This window comes from Balaenoptera ricei, chromosome X (assembly GCF_028023285.1).
Source record: "Balaenoptera ricei isolate mBalRic1 chromosome X, mBalRic1.hap2, whole genome shotgun sequence".
Lineage (NCBI taxonomy): Eukaryota > Metazoa > Chordata > Mammalia > Artiodactyla > Balaenopteridae > Balaenoptera > Balaenoptera ricei.
In genome coordinates, this window is record NC_082660.1 from 94,171,820 (window position 1) to 94,199,020 (window position 27,201).

The window sequence follows — 27,201 nt, forward strand, 5'->3', positions numbered from 1 at the left end:
CTATATATAGAACAGATAAACAACAAGGTCCTACAATATAGCACAGGGAACTATATTCAATATCTTGTAATAACCTGTAATGAAAAAGAATATGAAAAAGATTATATATATGTATAACTGAATCACTTTGCTGTACACCAGAAACTAATACAACGTTGTAAATCAACTATACTTCAATTTAAAAGAAAGAAAAAGAAAACCTCCTTAATATCTCTTCTAATATGTCTGTTGAATTCTTATACATGTTCCTGCACTTAATTTGTTGTCATTACGGTACATAATGAATCTCTGGAAAATTTTGCCATACATTCATGAGAAAATGAGAGTGAAAAAGGTAAATAACTTTATCTTACAGACCCTGTGAAAGGTTGACCTAGAAAGATAAAAGAACTCACTCTTTAGTAAAGTGGTATAATGCAACATTATTGAACAAAACTCACTATTTCATTTTGAGCAAATTAGACCATAGATATATTAAAATGTAGTTGATAATATTTAGTTCTTTGTAAAAAAGATGTTTAAAAATTAGCAGGATGACACACTTTAAAAAATAAAGTCGATCAAAGTTTATCAGAATACAGTTCTTATTAAGAAAACTGAGGTGACTCTGAATAGATCCTTTGGTTTGCGATGCTCAGGTGGTCCGGAGGCAGCTCATTTGCCGGTTAGGTACCGAATGACTGCCTTGGTGGCGCTGGATATGGCGTGCTTGCCCCTCTTCCCAGGCAGCAGCAGGCGCACGGAGGTCTGCATGTCTCTGGAGGTGAGGATGGAGCGCTTGCTGGAGCGGACCAGGCGCGCCGCCTCATCGGTGATTCGCTCAAAGATGTCCTTCACGAACGAATCCATGACGTTCACGGCCTCCTGCGAGAGGCTCAGGCCCTCCTGGACCCGCTGCAGCACCCTTCCGAAATAGGTGGCAAAGCTGTCGAAGCCGTCAGAGAGGCGGCGGCGGCTGCAGCGGCGGCGGCGGAGGCTGCAGCGGCGGCGGCGGAGGCTGCAGCGGCGACGGCGGCTGCAGCGGCGGCGGCGGCTGCAGCGGCGACGGCGGCTGCAGCGGCGCTTCGGCTTCTTCGGCTCGGCTTCCTTGGTGCCCGGGCTTTCTTCAGACGTCTCAGACGAAGGCTCAAGCATGTCGGAATCGTCTTCCCCGCAGCTCAGAGGGAAGGACAGTGCGGCCGTCGAGGTCCCTTGGCCCGGTTTCTACTCCCTGCCTTCTATGATGTCACGGGCAATGCTCACATCTGATTGGATAAAATGCAAAGCAGGGAGGTCTGTCACTAAGGGACCCCATGTCACCTGTGATTGGATGGCCCCCTGCTTGGCCTCCAGTCAGCCAATCACAGTGGAAATCTGGTGACTTTAAACTTTCCGTGACCTCTACCAGAAAATCTTTGAACTATGCCCCATGTAGGCAAAGTTCACCTCAGCTGATTTATGCCTACTATTTATGCATGAGAACTCTGAAAAGATGTCACCCAAGTCACCTACACTGAAGAAAAATCAGTTTGAGCTTCCTGAGCGAGTCTGACCTCCCTAACTCAAGTCGTTGCCGCCATCAGAATGGCTTTAGCCACTTGGCGGGCCATTTTACTCCCACATAGTATCTTGTCTTTCCATGGCTGAGCCTCCGTGGCTTGAGCCGGAAGTCTCTGACATGGTCTGCAGAGCGCCCCTCGAAATCATGGGACATAATTGACCATCTACTGCCTCCAATTATGATCAAAACCCCCAGTGAATGAGAAAAAATTGAAATCTCAAAGCCACATTGTCCAAAGTTGGAACACAAACAGAAATGGGAATACTTTTAAAATTAGTAAAAATACTTAAACATTTCTCAAATATAAAATTTTCTTAACATTCCTTAGGTCCTCAAAATACCCCACATGCTTGAATTTGTGAACAAACGTAAGAGTTGTTGATTGAAAACAATGATTAATTCTCTAAGAAAACACCATAGGAAGAATGGAAGGAATAAATGGGAAGTTCTTTAAAATAAAAGCGTATTTCTTGCAAGAATACATGACAATACAGACAAAGGCATTTCTTTAATGTGTTTCCTTACCAATAAATTGCAGAATTGGAATCAAAAAATGACTTAAGAAGAACTGAAAAAAGGGGGGGGGGGTGTTCATCAATGTGGTTTCATCTGAAACGGTCAAGATTCCAAAGCTGTGTCCATTTGCACTTTTAAAGAACTGCTATTTCTACTGCTCATGAAATGTTTCCAATTATGAAAGCAGAAAGCTAATCTTTATTACCAGAAAATGTAATATGGTGATAAAACCAGTGAAGGAAGCTTGCCGTTCCTTATTTCTAAAGAATCCCATTTACCAATGAAAATACAAAAATCCCACTTGATGTGTTAGTAGTCAAATCCTTCCCTTACTTGTATACAAGGGACAAGAGACACATACAGTACAATCTCTGAATTCAAATCATTAACTTACAGTGATTAAAAACAAGCTAGCAAGCAAACAACAGGGAAGGAACCCCTCCAGTTTCCTCCACAATCTCCAAGTCTGAACCTCCCAAGAATGCTTTTATTTGTTTTTCCCTGGCCACTTTCCCACACTGGGCCAAAGGCTGTGGCTCACAAGCTTCCAGTCCATCACTGGCCGAACCAGTGAACAGGACGTGAGCTGCTCTCGTTGGACACTCTTATCATCCAAGTGCTGCATAACTGCAGTATTTAGCTATGTCTTGTTTACTTGATTCTTCAAAGGAACTGTAATCATTATTGCAACTTTTGTGTACAGTCATTGTTTTACATTTACCTCTACTTGCTAATTTATTCTATTAACATTCCTACCTGCATCTCAGATCATCTGCTGTGATCTTTTTCCATCTTCCTAAATTACATTCTTTAGAAGTTCCTTTAACATGGTGTCAGTTGATGTAAACACGATAAGATTTCATTTTTCTCAAAAGTCTTTATTTCTCAGTTAAGCTCTAGAAGGAAGCCAGCACTGAGATGGGGTTAATTATGTGGGAATGTTAATCAGGATTACCATCTGAGGATGGGATGAGACATATATTTATACCCTCCCCTTGTTCAGACATTGGATGTGACCGTCTCAGGAAGTCCCTAACTTTGGGCAAATTAGCTCTCTGAAGCTGAGGAAATATCTGAAAGGGTCAATGGCTGAGGATTAGCACCTGACTGTACTCTCAGCAGCCGGTGGAGCAAGTCTACATTTGAGTGTGGTTTGGGGAGGTCCATCTTCATGTGTAGCATAGCTTCACTATTAAATGATACCTTGGCTAGATATGCAACTCTAGGATGACAGTTACTTTCTCTCAGCACTTGCTTTTGGCGTCAATTTATTAAGACAATGAGGTCTGCAGTCACACTATTTGGTATTCCTTTTTTAGGCACTGCGTCTTTTTGTCTGCTATTTTGATCTCTAGGGTTACCTTGAAGGTTTACTATGATTTGTCAGGTCTGCTTCCTGAATGGAGGAACTTATGGCTTCCCCTAACTCTGGGAATTACCAGCCATTTTCCTTTGAATAGTATTTTTCCAATATTCACCCAGTTTTATGCTTCTGGAATGCCTATGTGATACTTATCACCTACTTACTCCATTCCTTGAGTCTCTTTGCCTCACCTTTATCCTTTTTTTTCCTTTTACTTTCTGTGAAGTATTCTATATTATTTCTATTATTTTATCTGTCTTCTAGTTCACCAATCCTCTGTCCAGCTATATCTCATTGGTTATGTAAAATTTCTTTAATCTTTTGTTCATATAATGAATGTTTGCATTTTCACAAAGAATACATTACAAACTTGGAAGGAATAGAATCAGTTTCATCTGAATGACTTAGAGTAGCATCTCCAGATATTAGGGAACGGGGAATAGGTTTTTTTCTTGAACTTTTTGATTTTGATATTTCTGTACCATGTTTGGCTTTTCTCTTATGTTTTCAATGAATTCTGTAACAAAGATAATGTTGAATAAGTTTGATTGGGGTATGTTTGCTATATTAATACTATTTTCCAGGGTTGCTTACAATTACTTATTGAAGTAGTAAACCTGTTTCCCTCAATTAGTCTTTTTTATTGAGATATAATGGACATAAAACATTAGTTTCATAATGATTCGATATATGTATATATTATGAAATGATCACCCCAATAATTCTAGTTAACAGCACCACCACACACAGTTACAAATTTTTTTTCTTGTGATAAGAACTTTTAAGGTCTACTTTCTTAGCAACATTCAAATATACAATACAGTATTCAACTATAGCCACCATGCTGTATATTACATGTCTGCGAATTATTTAATTAAAACTGGAAGTTTGGACCTTACTTCAATCTTTACTGTTAACCATACCATTAGATCATAATTGCCCCTTTTCTTCAATCACCTTCTGAAGTGAATGATCAGATGTACTCATTTTATCTTCCAGTCTTCAACATCAAAACCCATTTTTCCTCTCTCTATCCTAGATTTCATATCTGTCATTCACCTTTGCACTCCCAGTCTTCACTGTCTATATGGTATATTTTAAATGGCATTTCACTAATCCTTCTATTCTATTTCTGAAATTTTAGGTGCAAAACACCCAAAGAGCTATAAAAATGTCCCAACAGATTCATTTTCTTAAAATAACTTCTCACATAATACAATATGTATGAGACTAGTATGCAAGATCAAGATTGGCAAAACATTTGTATGTCATATGGACAAACACTAGGATTTTGAAGCAGCGGTAGTGAGCATTTCCACAAGGGTAGTGGTCTTCGTATTAATGAACCCCAGAACTGCAAAGACGTATCCACCCAGCAGTGCTGCACTGGGACAGTCAGAAAGGACCAGGACTGCAATGCATATGTCTCTGAGGTCTGGTGAAGGCATCCTATGTGTACTCAAGAAGAGTGGCTTCCTTGCAGGCTATCCCTGTAGCAGGAGAAAGTATTTCAGGACACCTTTGCGAAACCCTTCGCAAAATGAATAAAGAGCCCTGTTCTGACTGCGTACTCACCAAGCCACCTTCTGAGGATACGGCTTTCCATGTGCCTCAGGGAGCAGTTTGTAGCAATACCTCTCCTTCCCTTCACAAGCATGACTGCAGTGGAGCCTCGTCTGTGGAAGGGATTGGAGTTAATTTCCAAATTGCAAGATTAGGATGAAATCATATGTCATGAAAATTTCTCTTGGAAGTCCCCTCAAGAAGGAATCGAGGAAATGTTCAAAAACTATATCCATACATAAACCAAAACACACATTATAGGCAGGCAACTATAGATAAAACGTGCAACAAAATGAGTGTATTTCACATAAGGATATATGCATATGTAATAAAACTATAAAGAAATATATAAAGAATGAAAAATCCAAATTCTTATTAGTGGTTACTCCTGGATAAGAAGGAGGCTAATGAGTTAGAAAAGTACTTCAAATGAGTTTCAATTGTATATGTAATGTTTTATTATTTAATATTGGGTATATAGAAGTATGTTATATTATCTTTATAATTTGTGCCTGAAATATTTCTTTTTTTTTTTACAGTATTTTTCTTAAATTTATTTATTTATTTATTTATGGCTGTGTTGGGTCTTCGTTTCTGTGCGAGGGCTTTCTCTAGTTGTGGCAAGCGTCCCTCTTAGAACTGCTTTTGCTGTGTCCCATAGGTTTTGGAAAGATGTATTTTTATTTTCATTTGTCTCCAGGTATTTTCTAACTTCCTCTTTGATTTCCTCACTGACGCATTGGTTTATTACTAGCATATTGTTTAGTCTCCATGTGTTTGTGGTTTTCCCATTTTTCTTTATGTAATCATTTTCTAGTTTCATACAGTGTGGTTAGAAAAAATGCTTGGTACAATTTCTGTCCTCTTAAATTTGTTGAGACTTGGGTTTTCTTGTGGCATAGCATGTGATCTATCCTGGAGAAAGTTTCATGTGCACTTGAAAAGAATGTGTATTCTGCTGTTTTTGAATGGAATGTCCTGTAGATGTCTATTAAGTGCAACTGGTCTAATGTGTCATTTAAGGCCACTGTTTCCTTACTGATTTTTTATCTGGATTATCTGTCTATTGCTGTAAGTGGGGTGTTAAAGTTCCCTAATATTATTGTATTCTTGTCAATTTCTTCCAAGAAAATTTAAACAGCAGATGAGACACAGCTGGATGGAGAATTGGTGAATTAGAAAATAGATGAAAGAAATTACACAGAATAACTCATAGTAAGATAAGTGAAGTAAAAGATTAAAGAGAGGCCAAGAGACCTAAGAAATGGACTAAGAAGGTATTAAGTGCATTTTGTGGGCATGGCAGAAGTGGTAACCTGGTTAAATTTTAGAATAATAATATTCACAGGGACACGGTTGATAATTATCCAGAATTTAGGAAAGCCATGATAAAAACTCTCCAGAAAGTGAGCATAGAGTGAACCTACCTCAACATAATAAAGGCCATATATGACAGACCCACAGCAAACATTATTCTCAATGGTGAAAAACTGAAAGCTTTTCCTCTAAAATCAGGAACAAGACAAGGGTGCCCACTCTCACCACTATTATTCAACATACTTTTCGAAGTCCTAGGCATGGCAATCAGAGAAGAAAAAGAAATAAAAGGAATCCAAATTGGAAAAGAAGAAGTAAAACTGTCACTGTTTGCAGATGACATGATACTATACATAGAAAATCCTAAAGATGCCACCAGAAAACTACTAGAGCTAATCAATGAATTTAGTAAAGTTGCAGGATACAAAATTAATACACAGAAATCTCTTGCGTTCCTATACACTAACAATGAAAGATCAGAAAGAGAAATTAAGGAAACAATCCCATTTACCATTGCAATGATAAGAATAATATACCTAGGAATAAACCTACCTAAGGAGGCAAAAACCTGTACATAGAAAACTATAAGACACTGATGAAATAAATTAAAGATGACACAAACAGATGGAGAGATATAACGTGTTCCTGGATTGGAAAGATCAATATTGTGAAAATGACTGTACTACCCAAAGCAATCTACAGATTCAATGCAATCCCTATCAAATTACCAATGGCATTTTTCACGAAACTAGAACAAAACATTTTACAATTTGTATGGAAACACAAAAGACCTGGAATAGCAAAAGCACTCTTGAGAAACAAAAATGGAGCTGAATGAATCAGGCTCCCTGACTTCAGACTATACTACAAAGCTACAGTAATCAATACAGTATGGTACTGGCACAAAAACAGAAATGTAGATCAATGGAACAGGATAGAAAGCCCATAGATAAACCCACACACCTATGGTCACTTAATCTATAACAAAGGAGGACAGAATATAAAATGGAGCAAAGATAGCCTCTTCAATAAGTGGTGCTGGGAAAACCAGAAAGCCACATGTAAAAGAATGAAATTAGAACACTCCCTAACAACATACACAAAAATAAATTCAAATGGTTTAAAGACCTAAATGTAAGGCCAGACACTGTAAAACTCTTACAGGAAAACATAGGCAGAACACTCTTTGACATAAATTGCAGTAAGAACTTTTTTGACCCACCTCCTAGAGTAATGAGAATAAAAACAAAAATAAAAAAATGGGACCTAATGAAACTTAAAAGCTTTTGCACAGCAAAGGAAACCAAAAACAGATGAAAAGACAACCCTCAGAATGGGAGAAAATATTTGCAAACAAAGTGACTGACAAATGATTAATCTCTAAAATATAAAAAGAGCTCATGCAGCTCAATAAAAAAAAAAACCCACAACCCAATCAAAAAATGGGTGGAAGACCTAAATAGACATTTCTCCAAAGAAGGCATGCAGGTGGCCAACAAACACATGAAAAGATGCTCAATATCAGTAATTATTAGAGAAATGCAAATCAAAACTACAATGAGATATCATCTCACACCACTCAGAATGGCCACCAACAAAAAATCTACAAACAATAAATGCTGGAGAGGGTGTGGAGAAAAGGGAACCCTCTTGCGTTGTTGGTGGGAATGTAAATTGATACAGCCACTATGGAGAACAGTATGGAGGTTCCTTAAAAAACTAAAAATAGAACTACCGTATGACCCAGCAATCCCACTACTGTGCATAAACCCAGAGAAAACCATAATTCAAAAACACACTTGCACCCCAGTATTCATTGCAGCACTATTTACAATAGCCAGGACATGGAAGCAACTTAAGTGTCCATCAACAGAGGAATGGATAAAGAAGATGTGGTACATATATACAATGGAATATTACTCAGCCATAAAAAGGAATGAAATTAGGTCATTTGTAGAGACATGGATGGACCTAGAGACTGTTATACAGAATGAAGTAAGTCAAAGAGAAAAACAAATATCGTATATTAACACGTATATGTTGAATCTGAACAACTGGTGTAGATGATCTTATTTACAAAGCAGAAATAGAGACACAGAGGTAGAGAACAGACATATGGAAGGGGGAAAGGGGGGTTGGGATGAACTGGGAGATTGGGATTGACATATATACACTTTTTTTTTTTATGGCTGTGTTGGGTCTTCGTTTCTGTGCGAGGGCTTTCTCTAGTTGCGGCAAGTGGGGGCCACTCTTCATCGCGGTGCGCGGGCCTCTCACTATCGCGGCCTCTCTTGTTGTGGAGCACAGGATCCAAGCGTGCAGGCTCAGTAAATTGTGGCTCATGGGCCTAGTTGCTCCGCGGCATGTGGGATCTTCCCAGACCAGGGCTCAAACTCGTGTCCCCTGCATTGGCAGGCAGATTCTCAACCACTGCGCCACCAGGAAAGCTCCGACATATATACACTTTTGATACTATGTATAAAATAGATAACTAATGAAAACCTACTGTATAGCACAGCGAACTCTACTCAGTGCTCTGTGGTGACCTAAATGGGAAGGGAATCCAAAAAAGAGGGGATATATGTGTACGTATAGCTGATTCACTTTGCTGTACAGTATAAACTAACACAGTATTGTAAAACAACTGTTGTCTAAAAAAACAAAAGGGGGCACAGACAACATCTCACAAGATTCAGGACCCAGGACAGAAGAAGTAATTTGAAAGAATCCTAGTCAGACCCACCTACTGATCTTGGAGAGTCTGCTGGAGAGGTGGGAGGCAACTGGAGCTCACTCTGGGCGCATAGACACTGTTGGCAGCCATTTTGGGGAGCTCTTTCTACCACATGGACACTGGTGCTGGCAAGTGCCATTTTGGCCTCCTCCCACTAGCTTATAAGCCTCAGGACCCAGCCCTGCCTCTGACCACCAGCCTGTAGGCACCAGGATTGGATGTTTCAGGCCAAGCAACTAGACAGGCAGGGTCCACCCAACAGCAGGCAGGCTGCCTTAAGATGCCCTGAGCCCACAGGTGCCACTGTACACATCACTGTCCACTAGAGTGCCTAGGATCTGGCCCTGCACATGACAGTACAGGCACTAGACCTGGGACACCCAGGGTCCTGCAGCCAGAGCCCTAGGACATGGCTCTGGTCACCATTGAGCTGGCAGTAACCCTAGGACAGCCTGGGCCCCAGCCCCACCCACCAGCAGGCCAACACCAGCTCTGAGATACCTTGGACTCCTCAGCCAGCTGCCCCAGAATCCAGCCCCACTCACCAGCAGGCCAGTACCAGTTTTTTTGATACACTAGAACCTGCAGCCAGCTCTGTCTGGAAAGGGCCCCACGCACCAGCAGGCCAAAACTAGATCTGGGCTGCTCTTGGATCCTGTCCAGCATCTGCCTGAGCACCTTTGTCTCCAAGATAGCCCCAAGTGCTTGCCACTGAACAGGTGTTGATGTGCCATGGACGAGATGCACAATCAGGACTACTGTCCCATCTGGGTCGCCAAAATTTTTACAGACGCAGACTTGGGTCCACTCGTCCGCACACAGTAAAGTCAATCTACTGACGCTGTGTTGTGGTGAACGAAAGTGCAGTGTTTATTGCAGGTACCAAACAAGGAGCACAGATGGCTAATACTCAAAAGGCCTGAACTCCCCAATGGATTTAAGAGAAAGGTTTTTAAAAACAGAGTGAGGGAGAGGGTTGTGGGGGTTTTGACCAGCTCATGGACATTCTTCTGATTGGTTGGTGGTGAAGTATAATGGGAATCAACATCATCAACCTTCTAGTTTGAACCGGTTTGGGGGTCTACATGCTTGTGGTCAGTATAGAGTTAACTTCTTTCACCTGGTGGGGATTTCAGTATCTGCAAAACAGCTCAAAGTGTATGGCTTAGAATATTATCTATAGCCCTTGTGGAGGAAATAAAGTCCTTGACTTTGTGTAATGGCTAAACTATTATTATTTTGTCTTGCTTGACTGTTTTCCTTTGTTTCTGTATTTTCTCACTTCTCTGATTAAGTTTATTCTTTGGAACTCAGGGAAGGCCTAGCATGCTAAACTTTTTTCTGCAAACAAGAGGCAGGTGGAAGACAAGGGGGAAGGGGGTCTGTCCTGGGAAGGCCCATGATCCTAATAATGGGCTCATTGGTCCTGAATCCTGGCTCTCCTTGTCCCAAGGAGAGCTCTTGATGTATGATGAGCCACCAGACTGATTCCAAATTGGGCTGGAAATACCAGAACTTAATGCCCCCTCCTGGCTCAGGCATTGCCCCCTTTATGCCTGCACTATTCAGAAAAGCTCCCTCTAGTATACTGCCCCGGCCCATTCTTTCTCTTAAGCTAATAGGGCTCTGCCATAGGTGAAATCCTCTATGTGTTTGGTCTCTACAAAAGGGTTTTGTACTTTTTTGGATGGGCTCAAGAAAAGTTTTATTTTTTGTACATTATCCAGTGTTTGTCTCATTGTTTGGCTGAGAGTGACATTCTTTACAGGTTTCTACATCTTAATCCAAAGGAGAATTTTCAACCAATTTAACAATACAAATAGAAAACTTATCACAGTTAACCAAAAATTGAGTTTTAAAGCAAATCATAATAAATTTCCAAGGTTGAAATGACAGAGCATGTTCTTTCTCCACAGAAATGGGAGACTACAAATCAATTAAAAATAAAAGTAACAGGAAAATCACCAACTGCTTCTGAATTAAATAATAACTCACAGAAACACAAACAAAAAGCCATTAGGCTAAGAGGAAAACACAATGGAAATTAGATTATATTAACAATATAATTAATATTAATATTGGAACACTGCAAGGACAAGGAGAAAGTTATCTTAGTTCTTTTACTGCTCACCATCTTTCTCTTAACTTAATGCAAAGGTCAAGAGAGATGTTCCTCTTCCAGCTCTGGATTCATATTACTAATTAACCATGTTTGAAAAGAAGCTTCAAGGAAGCACACCCAGGTTCATCCCAGGTCACCTCCCCACACACTTTGGGACAATGCTTGTGGCTCATGGTCTGTAGGACCTTATTGGCTGCTGCAGTGGACACTGGTGCTTGAGCTACTCTCATTGAACACTCCTGTCATCCTATGATACATAATTGTGGGTCATAAAGTTTTGTCTTTTAAATGTCATAAGAAATAGAATGTAAAAATTTAGAATTGGATAAGTCTGAACATATAGGAATAGTAACTTCAGAATTCAGGGATGTGGAGAAGTAAATTGGGCCAAGAAAATTTTAATTTAGATATTTGTGTACTATTTTTGGTTCCTCATTTATCTATATTAAATAATTCTGAATATGAGGTATGTTGAAAGAAGTTTGATTGTAGTACCTTTGATTTTTCTTATCAGTTTCTTCACTTTACCTTTAAAAACTTCTGGATTATTGTACCCTATCTCTTAGGGAGTTAGGGAATGAAAGAGGTAAATAAAATGTTTACAAAAATAATAATGACCTTAGAGATTACCAGAAAGGCTGGAACAGGAATTGTTTTTTGAACTTTCAAATTCAGTTATTTCCACAATGTGTTTCCGTTTTTGCTTAAGTTTTACAGTGAATTCTGTGATACAGATAATGTTGAAAAAAGTTTGAATGAGGTATGCTTGTCCTATTAATACTATTTTCTTAGGGTTGGAACTTATAGTTTGTTATTTAAGCAGTAAAGTCCTTGCTCTAATTTGTATTTTCAGTAGCCAGCACCATTAGATCATGATTGCCCTTTAGGCATCCATTTTCCTCAATCACCCTCTGAAGTGAATAATTGCATATGCTCATTTCTCCTCCAGGTCTTCAACATCAAACCCCATTTTCCCTCTCTCCTTCCTAGATGTCATGTGTGTCACTCACCCTTACACTTCTGCCTTCACAGCCTATATGGTGCAGTTGTAACACTGGTTTACTAATGCCTGTATTTGATTATTGGACTTACTAAATGTAACACACACCTAGCACAATAAAAACATCCTAGTTTCTTCACAGGAATTCACACATAATATATGTATATGATCAGTGTGCAAGAAAAGTTCTGAAAAACATTTTTATGTCATATGGGCAGACACTGGGATATTGAAGCAGCAACAATGAACACAATAGAAATTATGTAATTTTATAAAATATTGTTTTTATTATGGGTCCACAGTTCTGTTTTGAAACTGTGATGGTTCTGCAGTGAGTTTTTCGCTTCCAAAACTATGTTCCGGTTGTATAAGACCATCTCGAGGTCCCATCCAGAGAAATTTAACTGCGGTTGATTTGGTGGAAGTTTTTCCTGGTATCCTCGGGAACCATATCCTTTTTTCACATTCTTTCTTAAGATTTTTCTAATATTCCACAAAAATAATAAATAATAATACTGATAAGGGGATTCATTTATCCTAAATCTGTACTCCAATGATCCTGAGGAGATCTGGAATGGGTGGTTGCAGGCCTGGGAGTCCCAGATCTAATGTCCACTTGCTGGTGGGAGGGACCATGTCCCAGAGGTGTCCTGAAGCTTGTGTCAGCCCATTGGTGGGTGGGACCAAATTCCAGGGCTGCTAGCTGAGCAGCCCAAGATGTCCTGAGCTGGTGTCTAGGGCCAGGACCCTTGGGGTCCTGGGGCGGGTGCCAGCCTGCTTTGGTGTGGGATGGGTCCTGATATGGCAGGATGAAGGGCTGTGATGGTCCTGGGGCTGGTGTCTCCTCACTGGTGGGTGGTGGCTAGTGCCAGCCTGGTAGGCAGAGCTGGGTCCTGGGGTCTCTGGCTGCAGGGCCCAGGGGTCCCAGAGCTTGTGTTTTGGCCTACTTGTGGGCAGGGGTGAGGCCCAGGGATTCCCGGGGCTAGTGCAGGCTCACTGGTGTGTGGAGCCGGGTCCTGGGAATGTGGGCTGTATGGCCCTGAGGGTCCTGGAGTTGGTGTTTCAGCTTACTGGTAGGCTGGACTGGGGTCCAGAGTATCATGGGATGGTGCCTACCCATTGATGGATGAGGTTGGTGCTGGGGCTAGTTCCAGCCCAGTGGAGCGGGGCCAGGTCCTGGGGTGGACTGGACTGGGTTCCAGGGTAGGTGTGGGCTTCAGGGGTCTCAAGGCAGCAGGCCTGCTGGTGGATGGGGCTGTGTCTCTGTCTGGGCTTTTGCTTGGCCTGAGATGTCACAGTACTGGTGCTGATAGGCTGCTGGTCAGAGCTGGGTTCCAGCACTAACAAGCTAGAAGGAGGATTCCAAAATAGCACTTGCCAGTACCAGTGTCACGTGGTAGAACCAGCTCCCCAAAATGGCTGCCGCCTCTGTCTATATCCCCATGGTGAGCTTCAGTTGCCTTCTGCCTCTCCAGGAGGCTCTCCAAGATCAGCAGATGGGTCTAACCCAGGCTCCTTTCAAATTACTGCTTATGCCCTAGATCCCCAAGCTTGTTAGATTTTGTGTGTGCCTTTTAAGAGTGGAGTCTCTATTTCCCACAGCCCTCTGGCTCTCCTGAAAGTAAGCTTCACTGGCCTTCAAAGCCAAGTGTTCTGGGGGCTCATCTTCCTGGTGCAGGACCCCCAGTCTGGGGAGCCTTATGTGGGGCTTGGATCACTTATTCCTTGGGGAGAACCTCTGCAATTGTAATTATCCTCCCATTAGTAGGTTGCCCACCTGAAGGTATGGGTCTTGACCATGTCTCCACCTCCTTAACCGTGTACCAAGTTTAAAATTGTTTTCTTCACAATACTTAGATTCTAAAAGTATTCCAAAGGCTAAAATTGGTGAAGATCTATTGGGTGAAAAACATATACTCACCTAATTCTCTAAGAAACCTCCTTAGGGAGAGAAAATATATCAATAAAGTGGGGAATATTTTAAAATTAAAAGCACAATGCTTTCAAGAATCTTTGATAATACATGCAAAGATATTTATACATGTATGAATGTAAAATAGTATAGAAATTGAACCAAATTATAGAAATTGATCCAAACAAGGATTTAAGGATAAACAAGAACTGAAGAGATGGAGATCATCAATGAGCCAAATGGCCAAGCTTCCAGGGGTGTATCTGGTCAGACTTTCAAGGAAGAGTTAATTCTGATGCTAATAAAATAGTTCAAGATTATGAATGAAAAGACTATTTTATTTCAAGAAATACAATATGATGATAAAACTTATTGAAGAAAGCATGCTAAACAACTTTCTGAGCAGTCTCATTTATATATGAGGATACAAAAGTCCTACTTGAAATATTATCAAATAAATCTGGTTTCACATTACAGAAAAGACTAAATAAGGGAAATAGCATTACTGCTGTAAATAAGAAATTACAAACAAACAAACAAAAAAAATGGTTATGAAGAACCTAGAGGCAGGACAGGAATAAAGACACAGATGCAGAGAATGGATTTGAGGACACGGGGAGGGGGAAGGGTAAGCTGGGATGAAGTGAGAGTGGCATGGACATATATATACTACCAAATGTAAAATAGCTAGTGGGAAGCAGCCGCATAGCACAGGGAGATCAGCTCGGTGCTTTGTGACCACCTAGAGGTGTTGGATAGGGAGGGTGGGAGGGAGACGCAAGAGGGAGGCGATATGGGGATATATGTACACATACAGCTGATTCACTTTGTTATAAAGCAGAAACTAACACACCATTGTAAAGCAATTATACTCCAATAAAGATGTTAAGAAAAAAATAAAAAGAAATTACAAGCATCAAATCAGGGGATCATCATTCATAAAACAGAATATGTCATATAGACTTTTTTCAGCATGACCCCTATTGTGGAATTTATTTAACTAAATAATAAATAATATTAGAGTCCAGAATTTTAGAAGTTCATGAAAAGGTACCTTTTTCAAGCTTCCTAGAAACTGAAAGTAACTAGGATAACTCATTCAGATTTATCTGATTCTATTATTTTCTGGTCTATACCTTTGTTTTTTAAAATGCAAAGCTTCATGACCTGCAAATATGCTTCACTAGATGATGAGAGCATCCAGTCAGAGCAACCCAAGCTCCACCCTTCACTGGCTCAGCCAATGAAGGACCTGCAGACCCTCAGCCACAGCCGTTGGCTCAAAGTAGGAGCAGGTGACCTGAGTTGAGCAAATAAGTGCCTTCCTGGGTGTTTTCTTGGAGACTGAGGAGAATATTGGTGTGGCATTTTTTTTGACTGTGGTTTGCTCAGGGCCCTAAATCTCAATCCCTGCTAATAGTGGGCTATTGGAGAAAAAGTATTTCTCTGGTTAGACAGGCTAGAAAAGTAACCCCACATATATTTAAGAAATGCTGAGTAAAACTACTCTAGGTGAGCAATTGTTTTTCCTATCTCATATATGTATGAGTACTCACTTACCAGCTACTGGTCTTTCACCTGCCGCCATGTACGTCTCATATGTTCCCACTAAGTTTAATACTTAACACCGCTCAGGATGGAATCAATATGTCAATGAATAGGATGATTACCAGATGCAACTGAACAATGGGAGTTATTATCCAACCCCAGCTCACCTGACAACATTTCATTCTTTCCTTTAGGCCCTCTAAAATCCAATCTTGTGGTGGATTACTGTGCAAATACAGAGGTTGCTGAATCTATCATGGATGTATAGTATCTTTCTCAAGTTTGCAAATGGCAATGTTGAAAGGAGAGCAAATGTGTGGGATGACAGAATCAGGATGCAAAGATATCTGATCATAAGCAAATTTGAGCGTGTCAGCAACCAGGATGGTTCCTCATCATGTAACTTGGATCCAAAGGACCCGGGAGGTATCATCAGGAGAAGACAGAGGTATAGAGGAAGGCACACAACAGCTGATTTCAACTATTGGAGCAGGGATTAACTACGTGGTGTGGGACTCTAGTACAGTCCTAGGACTAATGGATAGAAATTACATGGAGGCAGGTTTGGGCACAGTGTAAGCAGCCTGTTGCAGCAAGGGGCTGAGTAACTCTATTGGATAATTGTCTCAGGCAAGAGGTAAGGTATTGGTGACCAACATGGTTACTTCCAACTCTCAAATCCTCTGGCTACTCTAAGCCCTGTGATGGTGTCACCTCACTGACATTTGAGCAGAGGTGACCCCCCGCTCCCGGTTTTGCTTAGGGAAGTTTATGCTATTGCAGAGACCATAGCTTTCACCTCCTGTAAACCCAGTGATTATTCAAGAATGTCAGCTCTTAGAAGGGAGTGGTAAGATAATACTTGAGATTGCAAATAGGTATGGACAGCATAATCCCTTTTAGTCAGAAAATATATGAATATTAATAGACCACAGTCAGGATGGTTATACACTCAAAGGTTAACATGCGTAATTGGTGGGATTACAGGTGATTGGTTCTTATAAATTTCAAGTGAAAAAAGTATTGTTTTAAGGCAGTGATCTGGACTCATCTATTTGTATGTATTCCTTATTATATTAGCCAGCTAGGCTTGCCATAACAAAATACTGTAGACCAGGTTGATTAAACAACAGAAATTAATTTTCTCACAGTTCTGGAGGATAGAAGTCCCAAAATCAAGATCCAGCAGGGTCATTTTCTGGTGAAAACTCTCTTCCTGGCTTGCAAGTAGACACCTTCTTGTTGGGTCCTCACATGTTGGGGAGAGAGTGATCTGGTGTCTCTTCCTCTTCTTTTATGGCCACAGTACTATCAGATTATGGCCCCGTCCTTATTATCTCAATTAACCTTAATTACCTAAATACACTATCTCCAGATCCAGTCACATTTGGGGTTAGGGCTTCAGCATATGAAATTTTTTGAAGGGGAGACAATTCAGTCCATAGCACTTATGCTCACCACAAACACCAAAAATACTTGGTTCATAAGACAGTGAATTCTGTTCAGGACAAGAATGAAACCAGAGGTTCAGTACTGTAGGTCATTAGAGGTTATTAGACATCTGAGTTTATGCTCGATAGAAGATGTGATGTGCTTAGCACAGTATGGGTTAGCAAGTGTCTCTTGCCCCCTTCCCCATCCAACCCCAACCTTGGGTGTCCCCTAACTTTAGTTGAAAAGCACTTTCCAAAAAGCAAGAAGAGTCTGGCTAAAATTCCAGCCCTTATACACCTTAGAAGATTAAATCAGACCCTGTGTTTTAATTTCCTCATTTCTGAGATAAGGGAGCTAGTCCACGTGACTTCTTCTCCCAAGGTTCTCTATCTCTATGATTCTAACTCTAAGGAAAAAGCACTTAGCATCCCTGTTGGGAGGCAGACATACTGAATAATATCCTACAAACTGAGAAGGAACTTTGAGACTGAAAAATGAAGCGAGCAGCTCCATAAAGTGCAATTATGAAGTTTTCTGTGGGTAACTTACATACAGGCACGATAGATAGGGCAGACAGATAATCCAGAGGCATTCACAGCTGCACTGCACACTGCACCGCCAAAAAGGGTACAGAGGAATTTAAAGGGGCCAAAGGTAAAAGTAGAAGCTGACTACCAAGAAAGAAGCACGTCTGCACCAACTGGAATAGGAGTTTTTTCCTCTCCCCAGGGGTCTCATGACCATTAACCATCTATGTCAGCAAAAGGCACTCTTCCAGGTTTCATATCAGATGAAGGCAAGGGTAAAAGTTGATGGGGAACTCATCTGGCTTGGACTCACTCCTTGTAAATTAGGCTAAAGCTCAGTCACGTGGAAAGGGGAGGAGTTAGGACTGTGTGGACTAAGATGGAGCTGACAAAATGGAGTCAGTATGGTTCAGCCACACAATCCCCAAAGGCCCTCTTCTGTCCAGATCAGAGGAAGGCCTTTCCCATGTGCCAAATCTGCTGAAGCAGCTTTCCTGCACCCATTTTTTTTGGCTGAAAAGTACCCTTGTGTACTTTCATTCCTTAGAAGACCACCAGGAATGAACCACGGGAGCCTATTATAAACATACTGATTATATTTATTATTTTATTGCTCCATTACAAATGAAAATAAACTGTGAGAAGATGCAAAAGCATGCAACTTCATGAAGATTATAAAGCAATAGAGGGAACCATTGTAGAAAGTTAAAAGTGGCTTATCCGGTAGGGGGTGCAAAGACTACAAGCACAAAGGTCATCAACGGTTAGATTATTGACAGCATCTGCCAGCTGGAATTTACGCACCAATGGAAGTTTTAAAATGAATGTCAGGGAACGTAGGCTACCCCTGACCTCTTAGCCAGGGATTGTGGGTGAGAAGACATCAGAAGATGCCTAAAATCTCTACAAAGTTTTACCAAAATCAAGACACTCAAGCAATGTTGAAATTTGCTCTTGCAAGGAGATCCCCATCTTACGATGTTTGACCACACTCTTTCTCCTGCTGGATAGCTGGGGAACAAATAAACACAAAAAAATCATTAAGAGGGTATTTACCTAAGATTAAGTTCAGTTTCTTCCAAAAGAGCTCTTTGCCAAGTCATTGGAGGCTGCCATGCCTTCTTTAAATTTAGAATGCCAAGGCACTACACACAAATCCTCAGTCAGGTATGTGTGTGTGCAAATTAATGAGCTGAATATTTGTTAGACTCAACTGTGTGTTTCTTTTTCCCCATTTGAGAGGTAGATTTATGCTGTTGCCATTTTTACCATAGATCACTCTGAGACTGGGGGGCAAGTGAAGCACTTTCTTCAGATTTATCTATCACTATACAATTAGGAAGTTATGTCATTTCAGACAATTTTGACTAACTTTGGAACTTTCAGATAATGCTACATGACAAAACGTTTCCCTTGGCTTGGGGTTTCTCCTGCAGGCTGTAAGTGGGGAGGGCAAAATTGATCCCTTGATCCCTGGGAGACTTGAGTATACCCTATATCTAAACTGATTAGCTTACCTCATCTTGTCATCAGGTAGAGAAGGCCAAAACCACAGTTTGCATGGCTCATTAGGGATGAGATCAAAGACCCAAATAGCTAGATGCAAAAAAATGCCAAATAACAAAAATCGGACAAAACTAAGATGTTTCTAATGCTATGTCCAATATTCCAAGATTGGTTTCAATGTGGGTTTTAGTAGTTTTCCACCAAAAACCAGCTTTTTAAAAGTCCCCCATTACTACTGGGGCCTATTTTGTGAGAACTACTTATACTTATATAAGCAAAGTAAAAAAGGCAACTATTTGATATTTTTTAATGTTATACATTAAATAATTCGTACTCTATAGTTATTGCTTCCTTTGTGGTAAAATTTACTAGAAGAGTTTATTTACTGAATCTATTAATTTTCACCATTGTTTGTCTCAGAAAGTCCCCATGACTTACTTTCCTTTGAGGGAAGAGTGTTTTTTTCTTTAGTGTTAGTTTTCTTCAGTTTTGACTTGTCAAACTTCTCCACTTCAGACAAGTCTGGCTTATCACTCATCTTGACTAAAAGACCGGAAAAAAAAACATAAAAAAACTTATCTGGTAGAACTATTATCACACTAAGGAGTAACAGCCAAAATTCTCACATTTAATATCAATGTGTATTTTACCTGCTGATTTTCAACAGGAAAACAGCAACAGATCTTAGAAAAGTCATATTTTTATTAGAATACTTTTTATTAACCCACATCATTACCCCATTTCTGATAGACAGTAAATGCCATTGGATCAGGATGCACTAGAAACCAAGATGTTCTAGAAACCAGGAGCCAATATGTCTGACTTTTAAAATCACAGCAAAAGTAAAATGGAGGTGATAGAAACACATGAGCAGATAGGAATAGAAGAAAAAAATAAGGACTGGGTTTAACCAGCTAATGAATTTGTAAGGAGATGATAGCACTATTTGAGCACGTTCACTTTGTATTCAATTACTATGAGAGGGGGGCACTTTTCTTGGGGGTTAGGGAGCAGCACACAAAAAGGGGTAGCACAAATTGGACTAGTTTCTTTCCATTTCATCTGCCCAAAGACAGTAGATTAAGGGGCTACAATAAGAGGAGGGATTAAATCCAGTCATAACTAATTACATGTCTCACAATAACTCCTTATGGCACTGGTTTGTAAACGCTATAAGATGGCACAGCTAATTATGATCAAACCAAGAACTTCAGCAGAATGGGATAAACTAGAGTTCATTTTTATTTCACCATATTTTCCCCTCAAGAGGAGAGGGTAGTAGATGAGGCTAGGAGATGAGGTGCCATGTGATCATTCCGGGTTTGTCCAGAAGAGACAATAGGAGACCCCTGAGACCGGAAAGCAGAGCTCTCCTGCGCGTGCCTGGCCCCACCCTGATGGGGTAAGACACGTCTAGTGCCCAGACTGGCATCGAGAGGCCCCCAAGCAGCCAGACGTCCCCAAAATGCCTCCCTTCCGTCGAGGTCACCCTAAGACCATCCTTTGACAAGCAATCAGCCACCAATCTCCAGAGGGGGGAAACAGGGACTTCAAATAATAATAACAGGGCTGGGTGCATAGACCAGTTTGTTAGCAGCAATCTGCTTACATTTCAAAATAAATATCATCATTATCGGGAGCCCAGTCCAACCTAACAGCCACGGGAAGGGAGAGAGCGAAGGGCCAGCCCCAGAGGGCCCACTCCGAGCCCCACACTCCTCATTCCCTCAGCCTCGGACTTGCAGCCACAGCGGACTGGCCGCTCTGGGGGCTCCCCCCTCGGACCTTCCAGGGACAGACCCAGGGAGGATTCCGCAATGCGCGCAGAAGGCGGCGCTGAGAAAACAAAAGCGCGGACTCGCCAGGAGGCGCAGATACGAATCGCCCGTCCCAACCCCCGCCCCTCCAATTCCAGCAGGCCTGATCCGCCAGCCCCGCGGCCGCCACGCCCTCCTGTCCCCACAGTCCTCTGGCTCTGGCGGGGCCGCACGTCCTCACCCAAAGGCTTGAAGACCAGTGAAAGGTAGACCGCTGAACTGAGACCGCTTGGTACACAGGACGAGGTTAGCCTTCCTATGCGGAACCCCGCAGTTATAAGCTGCGTGACAGGCTCCGCCCCCAGACCCCGCCCCAGTCCTCGCCAATTGGCCAAGGGATCCTAGACCCGCCTCCTCGCCCCTCCCACTTATTTAGACTTGCTGACCTCAGTCTACCGTCTCCTCTCTACTCAGGACCTCACCCTTGCAACTGGGTGTTGATAACGTCATACCAGATCCGCCTATCCAGACCCCATCCAAGCCCACTGATTCCCCAAGGGATCAGTGGCTGGCCTACCTGCCCTGCTTCTCCCACTACTTTCGTCCTGAGGGTCCACTTCCCTTCCTCCCAAGTATACTCACTCCTCCACGATAATAGGGGCCTCTACAATAAGCAGACACATTTTACTCAGTTAGCTTTGAACGTCCAAAACTCCGAGATCCAAGCTGAAGGAGCCGTAATCAGGTACTCTTGGCTTTTTATATCCAAAGGACCCTAAGTATGCGGTGACAACGAGTGATGCGCAATGTCTGTTCTGATCCTTGGCCAGGTGTTGGAGGAGGGGTGCTCATGGAAAGAGTGGGTAGTTCAGGATCATTCACTCCCACAACTGGGCATTTCTGTGACAGTGGTACGCTCCTATGTAAAAGTCACATTTTCTAATTTTTCAGCCACTGAATATGGTAGCAGTGTAATCAGAGGAGAATCTGCTGAGGCTATTCATCTTTATATCTCTAATCCCAAGCACCTTGCTTGGTCTACAGTAGACACTTAGATAAATACCCGTCTTTAGATTGAAGTAATAAATCCAGGATAGAGCAGAATTTTTGGACAGGAGCACCACCCAGTGTCTATGTTGGGAGACAAAAAGGAGAATCCAGTAGTTACTTGAAAGAACTAAATATTCAAGGTCATTTTCTGGATACTCACCCAGAACCTTAGAGCATTAAGGTAAAATGGAGATAGGACTATGTCTTTAGCTTGCACGCCATATTTTCCATAAGGCTCATGTATGGTGGTAGAGATCTACATAGATCAGCAATTACTCTCTCCTCAAGCATTTCTCAGGCCTTCCCCACTTCTCTCCATTTTCTTTTCTATGCTCTTGTAGCATGATGTGCTAACTTGAGAGTTTTGTATGTTCATTGGAGGAACTGTTAATACAGAAGGGCACGCTCATTCAACAAATAACATTCATTGTGTAGCTACAACGTCCCAGGCATTAAATATAACAAACACCAGTGTTTCCACCACTCAGATTTGGATGCTGTTATATTTAGGTATACTTACTTTGTCTTTTTTTTAAGGAATAAAAACATTACAGAAAAATTGAGATTTCCTTGACCTTCACCCCATTTCCATTCCCCTCCCACTTCCCCAGGGTTACTCCTATCCTGAATATGATATGTAGTTTCTAGCCCATTTTTCTTTCACTACAGATTTATGTGATCTGTTTCCAGGAGCAACATGGAGCGTTCTGTGGACCAGTGCTCCAGGTGTAAGACTGAATTTCCATATCTCTTGGGGTTGACAGCAAGCCTCAGACACTCACCTCCCCACCCCTAGCCGAAACTTCAAAGTCTGTCTTGAATCTATCTGCCTCATATCCATCAGAACTCATCAATGTCCAACCCCACTTGTGTCAGTCACCACAAGAACCCCCATATCCCCGCGATACCCCTCAACTCCCACATTCTAACTTCCATAAGGCTGTGACCACATTCTCTCTTCAGTTCACTTCTCACACCCCTTCCTTACTCCTAAAACGCAATGCAACCTCAATAATTCTTCCATATCGCCACCCTCTTCTCTGAATGTGCCTTTCATTGTCTCACCTTAACAGAAACCAGGCTCTTCCCTGAGGACTCTGTGTCCCCTGAAGCCCACTCAAGAGAAGTAGATGATTTTTCTCTCCCATCACCATTGTACCATAGAGCCTGAAGCTCTGGTAAATGTCTTCCTTGCTTCTCACTGCTGCCTTTAGAGCATTCCTCTCCCACATCCCTGAAAACCTCCAGCTTTTGACAGCTTGTGTCACCAACTAGACTTCATTGTCATCATCTACCAAACTTCAGTGCTCCTCTCCCTTCTTTCTCAAAGATTTTAGCTCCTGGAACTATGTCATTCCCAATGGTAGTAGTCCTGTCTTAATTCCTGGTGAGCTCAAGAATGATCATTCTGTTACACTGGCTCCTTCATGTCTCCTTTATGACATCGACCTTGACCCCAACTCAGCTATTCATTTGCATGGCCATACCCTAGGCCTTGTCACAGCAATTACAGCAATCCCTTCATAATCTCAACTTCAAACATCCCTCTTTATGACCATCACCTCCTCTTTTTCCAGCTCATTCCCTTTGGTACCCAGACCCCAGTATCCTTTAACCTCACAAAAATTTCCAGTCCATTGGTTTTGCCAGATTTCACCATCTCTCGGTCCCTTATTGTTTTCTCTCCCCTCCTTCCCTAGTTCAAATGTCATGCTCAGTCTTTATAATCACTCATTGACATATACCCTCCAGTCTCCTGCCCCTCTTTCACTTTGTTTGCTTCCCTGGCAAAATCATAACTCTAGCTAAGTCCAAATACACTTCAAGGAGCCTGAACTCACACAGCTAAACCTGGCTAGAGGAAAATACACAACCACAAACTTTTGAATTTTGACCTCTCCTCGGGCTATCAATATGTGGTACGATACTCTCTCGTGATGCTGGGCAGCAGCAGAGAGCTGCAGCTCCCAGTCAGCCACACGATTACGGTGTAAACAACTGATACTGATACACTTCCAATCATTCTGTACCCATTCAACCATTCTGTTTTTCACTTTCAGTACAATATTCAGTAAATTACATGGGATATTCAACATTTTATTATAAAAGAGGTTTTGTGTTAGATGATTTTGCCCAAATGTAGGCTAATCAATGTAAGTGTTCTGAGCACGTTTCAGGCAGGTTAGGCTAAGCTATGATGTTGGGTAGGTTAGTTGTATTTAATGCATTTTTGACTTATGATATTTTCAAGTTACAATGGGTTTATCCAGATGTAGCCCCATCATAAGTTGAGGGAGGTCTTTAGATCTCTTTCTCTCACACCAGTTCAACAATATCACTACCATCTCTCGCCCCTTTATCACCACCATCAATGTTGTGCTCTCTACTAGGTGGTTTCTATCAGGATACCATCATGCTGTTATTTCTTATCTTCACGTAAATACATTCTCATCATTATATATGGAATATATATATATATATATATATTCTCTTACTCCACTTCTGCAACTGCTAGCATCTTATTTCTTTGCTGCCATTTTTCTTTACAGATGTATGTAGTATACACCTCCACGTGCAATATTTGAACATGAATATTTGAAGGCATCGTTTGAACCAGTTCCTGGTCTAAGACCACATTCCCCTAGGCTTTCTACCTACATCAACCTGGTGTCAAGAGGGAGCCCCAGACAACTTTCCTTCCATAGCCCCCTACCCTCTCTGCCTGCTCTCCACCTCACTCACTCTGCCCCAACCATGGTCTCTCTGCTGTTCCTCAAACAAGTCACAGTCACTCTTGCCTAGGGCTTTTTCAATGTCCATCCCATCTGTCAGGAACTTTCTTCCCTCAGATATCCACTTGGACTACTCCTTCACCCCTTTGTAATAGTTGTCTCTATTCACTGTTTCCAATTTTTCTCCTCCTTCCTATTCTCATTTGAACACATTCCAATCAAGGGTCCACCTCCACCACTCCACTGAAATTGCCATTCTCAAGGTCATGACTAATTTCTACATTGATCAATCCAATGGTCAATTCTTAATCCTTACTGGACCTATCAGCAGCATTTGGCACAGCTGATGAGTCCCTCCTCCTCAGTTCACTGTCTTCAGTTGGCTTCCAGGACCCCACGTTCTCCTGGCTTCCTCTGACCTCACTGGCTGCCTCTTCTCAGTGACCTTTACTGGTTCCCCTTCTCCTCCCCAACCTCTTAAAATGGGAGTGCCCCCGGGCTTGGTCCCTGTTCTTCTCATTTCTATCTACACTCCCTTGATGATCTCTTCCAGTCCTATGCTGTAAAACACTTTCTATACTGATAACTCTTAAATTCAAGTCTGCAGACCAGATCTGTATTGCTGCCTACTCAGCACCTCCACTCAGATGTCTAATAGACATCTCAAACTCAAAATGTCCCAGATTGAATTCCTAATCTTTCCCCCCCAAACCTGCTCCTCCTACAGCCATCCCCATCTCAATTGATGGCAATTATATCAGTCCATATGCTCAGGCCAAAAATCTTGACATTATCTTCAATTCCTCCCTTTCTCTCCCACTGTACATCCAACCCATCAGGAAATCATTTTGGTTCTAACTCAGAGTGTACCCGAAATCCAATCATTTCTCAGCATCACCATTGCTACATATAAGGTCTAATCCACCATCATCTCTCATCTGAATAACTAAAATAGCCTTCTAAGAGATCTCTCTGTTTTCATTCTTGATCCTCCATGGTTTATTCCCTACACAAAAAATTTAAGTGATCATTTTTAAATATAAATGAAATCCTTGTACTTCTCTGCTCAAAATCCTGAAAAGATAGCCAGTTCCATTCAGAGTGAGAACCAAAGTCCCTACAAAAGCCCTACATTTTCTGGCTCTCCATTATATCTCTAACCTCCCCATCTGCTCTCTTCCTCACTCGGTCTGTCCCATCTGTGGCCTCCTTACAGTTCCTCAGAAAAGCCAAGCTCACTGTTGCCATAGGGCCTTTGGAGTGCTCTTTTCCAAGTTATCCATTTATTTAAATTCTCTCACCTCCTTCAAGGCTCAAATCTCACTATTTCAATGAAGCCTATCTGAACTATCCTATTTAATACTGCAACCTGCCCATGCCTATTATATCTGTCTTACCCTGCTCTGCTTTCATCATTCTCTAACACACTATACAACTTATTTACTTGCTATGCTTATTGCTTTATTTCAGTCTTCCCCCATTGAAATGTAAAGTCCATGAGGGAAAGATCTCTGTTTTGTTCACTGATTCTAAGTACCTAGAATTGTGCACAAAATGAAGATTTGTTAAGTGAATTGTTTTCTCATGATTTTTGCTTCATGGTAAATTATATCACACTGTGTGTAATCATCTACAACTTGATTTTTTCACCCATTATGCTTTTTTAGATTTATCCATGTTCATGCTATAACATATGTATATCCATTTTAACTGGTATATAATATTCCCTTATATGAATAGTTTCCTTATGCATTTCCATTCTTGTGGACATTTGAGTTGCTTCCTTTTTTTCTATTACAAACAGTGCTTCAATTAGTATTCTTGTTATAGCCTCCTATTACTCTATAAATGTGTTTCCTAGAAGTGGAATTGCTAAATGACAGAGTATGTTCATCTTCAACCTCACTGGACATTGCCAAATAGCTTGTCATAGTAATTGCACCAATTTACACACATATCAGCTATAGAAGAGTCCCCATTTCCCCCACATTCTTGCAGATAAGTATTTTTAAATTTCTTTTTATCAATCTAACAGGTGAAAATGAGCATCTCCCTAGTGTTTGAATCTGCCTTTCCCAGATTATTTCATGACATGAGCACTTTTTATAGGTTTTCTGGCCAAACTCATTTCTTCTTCTGTGAATTACCTTTTGATATCTTTTACCCATTTTTCTTTTGTTTGTCCTCTTAATATTGCTTCTTATGGGTGCTTTACATATTCTATATTCTAATTATTTGTCTGTAACATATTTTGCAAAATTTTTTCTGCAATCCTATTTTGTTGGTTTGGTTTACAAACCATTCCTATTTGGTTTGCAACAAGTGTAACTAGAATAAACCTGTTTAAGGAAAGAACAACTTTTGGTGAACATGCAACTCTACTGGTGGGAAAGTATCCTATTAGGCAGGTATTGAAAAGGTTTTACTTAAGTATAAAATACATACAGAAAAATGGACATATCTTAAGTATGCATCTTGATGAATGTTCACAAAATGAAGACACCCATATAACCAGCCCGCAGATCAAGACCATCCTTTATCCATCAATTATCCATCCTTTCTCCACTCTTTTGCAGTGCC

At 41.2% G+C, this 27,201-nt stretch overlaps 2 protein-coding genes across 3 annotated transcripts in view; both read right to left on the reverse strand.

The window, feature by feature from the left end:
• Positions 1-654: 654 nt before the first annotated feature.
• LOC132357156 (late histone H2B.L4-like) lies at positions 655-3,588 on the reverse strand. Its single transcript, XM_059910447.1, has 3 exons — positions 3,584-3,588; positions 981-1,103; positions 655-904 (listed from the first exon to the last, which is right to left on the reverse strand). The coding sequence occupies exons 1-3, from the start codon at positions 3,586-3,588 to the stop codon at positions 655-657; spliced, it is 378 nt and encodes a 125-aa protein (XP_059766430.1).
• A 14,575-nt stretch (positions 3,589-18,163) lies between these two features.
• TMSB15C (thymosin beta 15C) overlaps positions 18,164-27,201 on the reverse strand; it is a 58,072-nt gene continuing 49,034 nt past the window's right edge. The window contains exons 1-3 of one of the 2 annotated variants that reach the window (XM_059910009.1): positions 21,081-21,160; positions 19,521-19,625; positions 18,164-18,587 (exon numbers count right to left, since the gene is read on the reverse strand). In XM_059910009.1, the coding sequence (XP_059765992.1) occupies positions 18,550-18,587; positions 19,521-19,620 (138 nt within the window). In that variant the 5' untranslated portion in view covers positions 19,621-19,625; positions 21,081-21,160 and the 3' untranslated portion in view covers positions 18,164-18,549. Of the gene's footprint in view, positions 18,588-19,520; positions 19,626-21,080; positions 21,161-27,201 lie in introns of those variants that run through there. The other variant, XM_059910008.1, reaches the window with a different exon arrangement.

Excerpts from the sequence above, each read along its gene's own strand:
- LOC132357156 (XM_059910447.1), bottom strand. Across the intron at positions 905-980 it reads CAGCCTCCGCCGCCGCCGCT|GGTGCTGCAGCGGGTCCAGG; the intron begins GCAGCCTCCGCC and ends CTATTTCGGAAG.